Source organism: Ammospiza caudacuta, chromosome Z (genome assembly GCF_027887145.1).
Source record: "Ammospiza caudacuta isolate bAmmCau1 chromosome Z, bAmmCau1.pri, whole genome shotgun sequence".
Taxonomy (NCBI): Eukaryota; Metazoa; Chordata; class Aves; order Passeriformes; family Passerellidae; genus Ammospiza; species Ammospiza caudacuta.
This window is the reverse complement of record NC_080632.1, coordinates 79,592,227-79,602,727: the sequence shown is the minus strand read 5'-3', so window position 1 is coordinate 79,602,727 and position 10,501 is coordinate 79,592,227. Positions and strand designations below refer to the sequence as shown.

Here is a 10,501-nt window from a genome sequence, read left to right as displayed (position 1 = left end):
GGCTGCAGATCCCTGCCTGGTTTGCTGCTGGACAACCTGGAACACCTGAGCGGGTCCCAGCAAAAGTGAATTATGTGTCCTTAGAGAAGAAGAAAACAAGCTGCCCTTGATTTTCACACCCTACTGGTCTCTGCTGGGCCAGGTTTAGGCTTTCCATCAGCCCCATTCCCTGCAGGGAGTCAGTGGACACTGCAGTGTCTTGGAGCAAGCCAGGTCACAGGTCTGGGGAGCACCACTGTGCAGAGGTGGAACCCAAGCCTCTCAGCTGTGGGGGTACTAATCCTGCAACAGATTTGTTGCCAGCATGATCCACTGGCCTCCATGGCTGTCCTCTATCCCTGGTGGTCCACAGGTTTTCCAGCTGCTGGTATTGGACTTTAAAATCAGGGCTTGGCTCCTGTGCCAACAGCTTAGAGGGGCAGAATAGCTGCAGGGCTGGAGAAAAGGTTATTTCACCCATTGGTGTCATACAGATGCACCAGTTCTTTCTGCTTCTTGCTGACCAGATGCAGGAGCTGGGTGCAGCCTTGTGTGCCTTCCTGCTGCCCTGGGGACTCATGTTTCCCAAACGTTGGTGGCCAGTCCTGGAATATTTACCTCTGCCATTCACACAGGTCACAGCAGCTGCTGCTTCTGGGACCAAGCAGGCCATGGAGTGAAGGCTGCACCCCTGGTTTCAGCATCTGCAACTGCTGGGGGCTCAGAGGAGCTGGTGCAGTCCACACTCCCTTGCTGTGGTTTGCTCCAATGAAAAAAAAGGCTGTCAGGCTGGTTTTCATATGTATGCTTTTTAATATCATTAATTCCGTTACACTACACACAACCAGTAACAATGATAAATACTGCAATGGAAATGTTAAAAAAAAATACTATACACGTTTTTCATGTTTTTGAAAAAAAACCCCACGTTTTAAAATAAATTAATGCATAAAACTGATGGTAGAAAAGAGAAAACCCAAAACAAACCATAACACAACTGATTTGTTTAAGGCAATACTCTACACAGACGGGAACAAAAGTACAACAGTGTGCTACATGATCTGAATGGGAAAAAGGGGAACAAAAGAAAACCCATACAGGATGCAGACTGATGCTTTGGAAGTGAGAAAACTCCCAAAACCAGATTAAAAAAAACAATGGCCAAGTTAAGTGCAGCATTAATACACTCTGCATGTCAAATGATTAGCAGGTTTCTAACAAGGACTAAGGTCAAGCTACAACAAATTTATCTTCCTAATTAAAAGGTTATTCAGGTCAAACCCTACATTTAACTCTATTTGTGATTGGCTGTTTCAGCTATATTTCACTATATGCAAGGACATCCAGAAATTCATCTGCTCTTGAGATTAACACAAAGGTTGGGAGGTCTCCTGTCCTGAAATGTATTTCCATTACATAAATCCAAAAAGGATCTTGCTTTTGGTGACCTTGAAATACGTCCCACCACCCCTTCCCCTGGGGCACCAGGCACCACATGGGGAATGGAGACCAGGAAGGCATTTGCTCAGGCTGATTTTTTTTCCCATGCTGAGGACACAAAATGGAAGTGCAGATTTGTTCTGGACTTGGAGGAGTGATGTTTTTCTGTCTGCCAGAAGTGTCCATCTGGAGCCTGCTGAAAGTACTTTGCCAGCATGGGAGAAACCCATCCTGTACACAGGCTCTGGCTACAGCCATGACATTTCCTATTAAGGCTGGTGCAGAGCTCCACACCTGCCTGGACAGCCAGTGAACCCCAATTATTAATGCAGCCCAGAACTTGGCCACTGGAAGATGGACAATAATTTTAATGCCAAAAAAATCCCTCTTTCCCTCAAAAAAGAAAAGAAAAGGGACAGTAGCCACTTTCTGCCAACTTCCTTGGGTGGATCCCCATCAGCTGCCACCCATTCAAGATCGGCAGTGCCAGATCTCACCAGCATTGACCCAGTACATTCCCAGTAAGGTGCATGTCTGCAAGGTGCTGCTGGGGGCAAAGAAACTTCCTGGGACATGACCAGAGCCCCCTGTACTGCCCTGCTAGAGTGCATGGGAAGGAAGCCATGAAACACAAGGAAAAAAACCCAACTGGAGTTACTAGACTTGTGAAGGCCAACAACTGTCCGGGTTGCCTTGGGTTTGGGTGAGAAGGGGGGATGCAGAACTGGGCTGAGAATCACTTTGGTGCAACTGCCTCTGATGCTCATCACTAGTGCATGGGGCAGGGGGAAGAAAGGCGACGGCTGCTTTGAGAAAAGGGGAGTGGAAGGAGGACGTGTGTGCAATATAACAAGGCTTGCAATTCTAGGACTAACCACTGGACACGGATACCGAAGATTACTTGTGACAACTAGCTATCCTTCTACTGCGGTTGCTCCTTCCCCCATTTTCTGGTCTGATTCTTCTTCAGTTTGGGAAGCCATGGCTGTTTGGCATGATGGCCAGTGCTGACCCTACCACCCCAGTCCTTGCCCAGCTCATGGGGTGACTCTGCTACAGGTTGGACAATGAGGTCTGGAAATCATGTCAGGCACAGACCGGCTCTGCACGCGAGCCAGCACCTGCTTTCAGACCCTTCAGAAACTTATTTAAAGGCAGCTCATCTCCCTTATTAAACTGAAGGTTCAATAACCTCTGTGGAAGGAGTAAAAAGGGTTTAAAAAGTGCAAAAAGGGGAGGGGAAAAACCCAACTTTCTGAATTGTCTCCCCCACAAAGACTTCATCCTCCACCAGAGTCTTTCTCCCGGCAGAACTACAGCCCCACCAGTATCTCACAGCACCCTGCCCCAGTGCAGCAAAAGCAGAGCCAACAGGCTCCCCACTAAGGCCTCTGCTGCAGGACTCCAGCCCACACCAGGAGCACGTGGGTTGGCAGGTCTGGGACCACAGACCTGGACCCATAGCACTGAGGCCAGGAGGGTGAAGGCATCCGGCTTGGCGGGCTGCATCTCACCAGGTTTTGCACGAACCTGGTGAATCCTCAGCCTCACAGCCTTCATGTGGGTGAAGAGAAATCCCAGCCTCCTTTCTGATTCTCACCCCGTCTGTTCATGGACCTACAGCTGGCCTGACTTTTGCTTGGGGTTCGTCTTGGGACAGAGGCAGCCACAAGTTGAACACAGCTGCTACTGCAGCTTCTCCATGCAAAGAAATGGAACAAATAAATGTGTGAACTGGGGGTGGACATGAAGATCTGTCATGAAGAGTGCTTGCCCAAGTTTTTCATCTCTTTCCATGTGTCTATATTATATCTCTCAACAAACTGTGTCTCCCAAATCATGGAGGCTTGAGGAAGGTGGGTACCAAATGGAGTTGCAGCTTATTGAGGTTGCAAAGGCAGAAAGGCAGCCTGGGTGAAGAGCAGTGCTTCCCAGGAGCACACCTGGTACACCTGCATGGGCAGCTAGGGGAGAAATGCTGCTCTGGGAGGGTAAATATCTTAGCAGCAATGAGACATAGGATGGCCTTCCAGTGGCCTTTTCCTAGTGCCTACTGCTTTCAAGTAAGCACCAGGGAAAGCTGCAACCTGCTCTGTGACATGGTTTGCTGCATGCTTGCGTGGGCCATGGGGCTGTGCTCTGTGTGATCTCAGTCAGTCCCAGCCTCTGCCTCCCCAGCAAGCTGTCAAAGATGTGCTCAGACAGGCAGTGTTCAGCTGCTGTCATCCTGGGACTGCCAACAATGTCAAGTGGGGCAAAGGAAGGGAAGTAGCTGTAATTTTTGGGAAGCAATGCAGCAGCTCAGCTGCATAATACAGGAAGTTAAAATATGGACCACAACCCCTATGAGAAACCTCCACTGACCTCCTGCAGATAATCCCAGCCACAAAATCTCTCTTTATGCTAAATTCCTGGCCCTTCTGCTTCAGGTCTTGTGTGGTTCTGTAACAAAGGTGGGTTTGTCTGATGAGGTGCAGTTTGGAGCAATCCCTCTCACAGCTGAGCCTTGAAAGGAATAGACAAGTATGCCTAGAGGTGAAAAGCAGCTTAAAATGAAGACCTTTCCATGTCTTCCCAGCTAGCCCTGTGGCACTGCTCCTCTATGCAGACATTGCTTTTGAGCATGCAGCCCAAGCTTGCTGAGCCAAGCAGCAGCCAGGTGCCAAAGCCTATGGCATTCTAGGTAAGAGTGGCAGTACCCCATGTGGGTGTGAAGTGAGAATCGAAAAGCAAAGGATGAGCCCAGACAGAACCACCAGTCTAAAGGCTAAGATGATCATATGGTTACTAAAAGCAAGAGCATGAAACTGCCATAGGAATATCCCAAAAATGAGTGTTTCAATCCTCTGTTCTCCTTTGTGACTACTTGCCATCCCAAGCTGCACTCCTAAATTCCTTAATTCTGCTATCAGTGGATGCTGCTGTTGGGTCATCACATCTTTGTACATGTTCCCTCTGGGAGCAGGCAAACTCAGAAGCCAGCTGTGCAAGAGTCAGCTGCCAAGTAACTGGATAACACATCCTTGACAAACATCTTTCTCCAAAGATGTTTAACCTTTGTACTAACCTCCACCCTGCTGCATTCTGGCATGCGTGAGGAACATCAGAAGATGGTAAAGAGAGGGAAAGCAGAGTAGTACTTTGAAAACAGGAATTAAATTTCTAAAGCATTATATTTACATCCTTCTTGCAGAACTGTCCTATCAATGGTGCCTCTCACACTTGACAGTATCCATGCAGGATGGTGGCAGCACTTTGGGAAGGCAGGTTTCTCCCATGTGCCCCAGAAGGGAATTGACATCAAGATGGGATGTGACTTGCCTGAGGTTAGAGCAAAAACGTACAGCAGCAAAGACCTAAGATCTCATTTTTATGTGCTTTAAGAGTCCAGCAGACCCACCAGGGCTGTAGCTGGCTGCAGTGCCATCTTAGGGACAGGATGTTTCTGGGGTGTACATCTGAAAGCAAGCTTTGCTCCCTGCTGGCATCAGCACTGCACTGAGACAGATCAACTTGGACAACTGGGATCTGCCCAAGGCCACAACAGCACTTGGCAATCTTTCCAGTTATTGCTTGTTTTCCTTTTCCTGTCTTCCATCTGTTGCCCAGCTGGGTCCTTCCTTTCTTCAAAAGCATCTTCATTTTCTGTTGAGTCACACACAGGGCGCTGCATTTTTCAAGCCTCCTGCATTCTCCTGCACAGCCTGCAGGCCAGCCCAGGATCAGACTGTGCATGGAAAGGGAAGGATCCTGCTCAGGATTGCAGACCTGTGTGTCAGCCAGTGAACCACTGAACACAGTGGGTGCCTCCTTTGGGACAAGAGATGGTGAAACAAACCAGAAGGAGCTGAGTCCCTCTTGTCTGTGGGGGAAGCTGTCCTGAAGTTCCTCTCAAAGTCCATGCAGCAGGAATGGTCACCTGGTTTTGCAGTTGCAAGGCATTTGCAGGCAGGACAGCCAGGAGAGCACAGCAGATCCAATGGCCAAGCACACATGTTAGGGACAGACATGCAGCAATGTCAGATATCACCCAGTGGCTCTTCCAAGGGCTCACTTCAAGATGTGTCTGGTAAGATATCAAATGAGCCTTCAGAATGGGCATCAGCCTCCTTTCAGCTGAGGTTTATGTACAAACACATGAACACACTATCTATAGACCTCCCTCAAGACTAGGAGGATGTTCCTCCTCCCAAAGACATCTGGAAATGTGGTGTTTGCAGACAAGAGAGATGGAACAGAGTGCTGTTTGCATGGTAATTTAGGTAGACAGCAATGCAGCATTTCATACTCCATGGTGTTCCTCCCCTTGGTTTTCTGTACAACTTTGGATTGAAAATGTGGCCTGAGAGGGCCATCTTGTTTGGTGCAAAGACTGGAGGAAGGAACAATTTTCTTTCTTGCATGCCATCTGCATTTAGGAGAGCACCCAGCAGCTCTGTAGATTTTGTAGAAATGTTGTCACTTAGTCTGTGCTCTTGCCCTCTGCCTTTTTCCGGCCCTGATAGCAGAGACTGGTCTAAGGATAGCAGTGCCAGGACAGCCATCTATCTCCACACCTTCCCAGGAAATCACCTCAGCATAAAATCCAACACGGTTTGCTTGAGCAGAGAGGCTGGATCAGATGACCCCACTGTGGCCCCTTACAGCCTTATCTATTCTGTGACTCTGAGGGTATTTGGAAAACCTGCTGGCTGAAGCAAAGGTCTGAATGTGAGGCCAGACAGGGGGATTGATATCTGTGGTTGATACATACCAATGGGCAGTCCTCAATATTCCATAATGAGCCAACAAACATGCTGCATGGTCATAATCTGCTGAAGGGGCTGCAGTTCAGAAGCGTTAGTGTTCAGTTTTCTATGACAGCCACATGTGCATTGCCTTAAGCCACTCAGCCTTTCTGATAACGACCCTACACAGGTAACTACTTTTCCCCACCCTTTCTACATTATTCCCCTAGTAAAATATATGAACACAAAGCATAGAGAGGAGAAGCCAAAAAATTGCCATTTTATGGTCCTGTACTGTCATGCCAAACCAACTATTTCTACAACCAACTCCTTCTGTGCACAGGCAAAAATGCTTGAGTTGCGCTTCGGTTTGTATTTGGAGGAAGCACCAAGTGGAACGTCTGAATTAATCTCCCTCCCTCCCTAAAGGGCTGTGCTAGAAGCAGATGCACATCACAAAATGCAAAGGGCTGATGGCAGTTGCAGGGCTGGGGAATGTCTCAGGGCACATGGCAGGCAAAAACCAGCAACAGGGGCAATAAAAGGACTTGGTAATGGTGCCATGGGACAGTGGGTGTCATACAACCCCTCCGGTTGGAAAAGACCTTTAAGATCATAGAATCCAACTGTTAATCCAGCACTGCCAAGTCCCCTAAGTCTGTCCCTCAGAGGAAAGGTGTTAACCCTGAGAGATAAGAGTAACAGCAAGCCTCATTCTATCCTAGACTGAACAGGACAGTGCTTGGCTATAGCTGGACTCGGTGATCTTAAGGGCGTTTTTGAACCTGGATGATGGCATGATTCTATGATGGCAGCATGATGGAGACCTGTGGGGTGTTCAGCCCTCAGTGGCTGGCCCAGGTGAAGGGATGGCTTGTTGCTCTAGCAGGCACTCTGAAATGCTCTGAGCTCCTGAGCAAGGGCTGTGGGAAAGGCTGAGGTGTGCAGCCTGGCTGGAAGGCACAGAGACTGACCCAGGAGGATAAATGTGATGAAGACATTCCATGATACCAGTGCTGAACTGCAAAGTCCCTCTCCAGAAGAGTGAAGATTTGAAGAGCATTGGTCATGTCCTATAGGATTTGGTTTGACCATGGTATTTCTATTATGTTTTGACAACATTCCCCATTAAAAAAGACTCCTTAAGGAATGTTTTTCCCTTTAATCTTTATCTGTACTCTCTACTTCCCTCACTTCTGGACAACCTCGTACCTGAGTTGTATTTTGGAAATATTCCCCCTTAGCAGCACTACCAGGTAGTGAGAAAAGGAGATGAATTCACTTGAGGAACACTATCCCCACAAGAGTTGGCAAGTTAACCATCACTTCTGTATGAAGAGGCAGGGATGCTCAGCAAGCAGCACCATTCAAGTCCTCTTTCTATGGCCTGGAACCAGAGTGGCAGCATGTTTTTTAGGCAGAGGGGACAAGCACAGCTTTAAAAGTTGTCAACAACATCTAGTAAATAAGCCTGGGAATCTTGTGTGCCTGCTCTTTCACTCACACTGTGGCTGGTATCAAGTTTTGCACTGCACAGAGTAAATCTCCAGGATGTTAAAAAAATCTCCTGCTAATTAAGACTTCTTAAAGACTCAGCTCACTTCATATAGATTTCAGATGGGGAATCCGTCTGTTGTGGTGCAGCTCAGGCTCTGCTTTGTGACTCAGGAATTCTGATGGGAAGCTCAGAACTGCCCTAATTTTTTTTCCTTTCCTAGCCTACAAAGCAGGTGATGACCCAAGGCAGGTGGTCCTTCCTCCTGAAAGGCCAGGGAAACACAAGAATTGTGCCTGTGGCAAAAGATTTCAACACCAAGAAAAATGCCAGCCCATCCCTTGCATATGCTGCAGTCAGGGAGAGGACATGTTTCCTAATTCCAGAAGTGATTCTGCATTAAAAACAATCTGCTGGTGAGCTGGGAGCTCAGACCAGCAACCTAATGTAACAGGTTTCCTAATTTTGCAGCACCAACTGCTCCTGACCTGGTACCATGTCTGGCTCACAATGGGGCAGACAGGGGGTGAACAGCAGTTTCCTCTCATGGGCATCTTTCAGCTGAAGCTGTTCATAACTCTGCTGCTGCTGAAAATTCCTCTCAAGTCTGACCCCACCACACTGATGACTTCAGCATTAACGAGTTTCTCCCACAAGCACCCAGAGACACAGTGTCAAGAGAATATCAAGAGTCAAGCACTCTTAAAATGTGCTGTCTTCAACTAGCTTTTCCAGCACTGTTGTTCAGCACATCTCAAGTCCTGACTCATGCAGGATTAATTTCTTCTCAGTTGAACAAAATTTAAGATTTTTGGAAAGAGATGGATTGCACAGGGATTAAATACAGGCTGAAGTCAGAATACGTGACTGAACTGAAGTCACAAGTATGGTTGGTATTCCTGGGCAATGAGCAAGTCCTTGAAGTGCATGAGTGGATTGCAGATTGAACCTGATGTGTTTGGTGGTAATTTAATGTGGCGCTAAGGGTAGATTGCATTGGCTAAGTGACACAACAGCTCTAGCTAGTACTGACTCACAGTGAGATGTCAGCTACTTGTCCCTTTTGCAGGTGAATGAATTGTGTCATGCTAGTCCTGGCTAGCCTTGCCATAAGAAAGGATGCCCTGGTCCGTCCCCATTCCTGTGCCCCAGTTATAATATTGTTTTGGTTATGCGAATGAAACAGGTTTAGTGAATGAATTAAGAACTGACTTCCTCTCATTGGTAAAACACTTTGATACCTCCAACTTGCCCTAATCTTTCAAATGGATCGGTTTCAGTGGGCAGGATTACCTGAAGTCCCATCTGACCTTTCCCATTCTGGAAAAAGACACTTTACAAAATATCCCCAGTGCCTAAACAAACCAAGGAGGTATCTCTGGACCCCTCTGCATTCGCTCTCCAGACCAGTAAGCTCTGCCAGGCACTGCCTGGCACATTGAGCAACTTCTCTTTTGTTTTACCATAGTTTAAAATAAGTTATCAACCAATCATAAAATGAATTTTTTGGTTTCTCCTGGCTCCATGAACACAAAGAGGTGCACGTCCTACCATAGGAGGAAGCAATGGCTGTTAAGTTTTACAGTTATAGTGGAAAGCACTGATCACAGCCTGCCGGCCTCACTACTGGATGTGACAGGCGGTGGAGGAGGTGGCTTGGCAACACATGCAGGTGGGGTTGACAGATTTAGGGGGGATTAGGTCGAGGTCCTCGTCATCCGGGATCTCATCTAACCGGTACCCATCCTTTAGCAGCTGGATGTTCAAGTCTTGGTTGATCTGCTACAGACAAAGAGACAAACAGTCAAACACTTGGGACTTCTTACTTCTGGTGGTCAGAAGATGAAGGATTCATCCATCATTCCCTTATTTGGGAATGTATTTCCCCATCGTTAACAATTGCCCCACAGTCCTAGATTTGACCTCAGGTGAGGGGAGGAATATCCTCCAGAGTAGGAATACCTAGAGTGAGATAAACTATTTTGTAATGGAATAATTTTTCCCTAAGGACAAGCCCTCAGTTAAAGTAATGCAATAATATTATTAACTGGCAGATGGGCAGTCCCCCCTCTCAGTCTGGGGCACACTATAGCAGTGAAACGATGGTAAAGTTTGGCTCCGTGATCTCAGGTTCAAGTGCTGTCTGACTGGATCTATATAAACAACACTTAGTCAGGGCACAGAAACAGCTCAGATCATCTGACATGGTCACTGCTCTTGGCTGTTTCCCAGGGTTTCAGAGGTATTTTATCCAAGGAAGAGATACAAGGGGCAAGAGTTCTGAGCAGTTTGTGGGCAGAATGGCTGCTCAGCCCCTGGATACAAAATCCTGCAAAAGCAGTAGCCAGAGGCTTCTTACAAGAGGCCAAGCAACAAATTCATGAGAGAGTACAGGAATTTACTCAGAAACAATGCAGAGGGACTAACAAGCCAGAGCTTCCTGCCTTTTCTCTTTGAAAGGGCAAGAGTTCATATCTGCAAGTCCTCCCTGGAATTTCTGCTTGCTCCAAGTAAACACACACTGGGTGACCCTGACCACTCCAGTAACTGGAAATCACAGCACACCCTTAGATCCTGTATTTGTGTCCTTGGCATGTGTACAGTTGCTGAGCTGCCATGGCAGTCAAGATGATGCTTTTGCACCTCATGGGTCACTGCAGGACTAGGCAGAATGAGGGAAAGTTTGAGTGAAACCAAAGGTAGCTGTGAAAACTGCTGATAGGCAGATCTCTGCATCATCACCAGGGAAGAAAGCAACATGACACAGTTTCTGCCATGGCCCCTTCCAGACTCACGGAGTCTATACCGCTACTAAATTTGTTGTGTGGCCATTTCTGCCTGTGCAAGGACTCTATAAGCA

The 10,501-nt window shown here is 47.4% G+C and overlaps 1 protein-coding gene across 3 annotated transcripts in view; it reads right to left on the bottom strand.

The window, feature by feature from the left end:
• Positions 1-772: 772 nt before the first annotated feature.
• FAM219A (family with sequence similarity 219 member A) overlaps positions 773-10,501 on the bottom strand; it is a 93,141-nt gene continuing 83,412 nt past the window's right edge. For 2 of the 3 annotated variants that reach the window (XM_058823715.1, XM_058823713.1), the window contains exon 6: positions 773-9,423. In XM_058823715.1, the coding sequence (XP_058679698.1) occupies positions 9,265-9,423 (159 nt within the window). In that variant the 3' untranslated portion in view covers positions 773-9,264. The remainder of the gene's footprint in view (positions 9,424-10,501) is intronic. The other variant, XM_058823714.1, reaches the window with a different exon arrangement.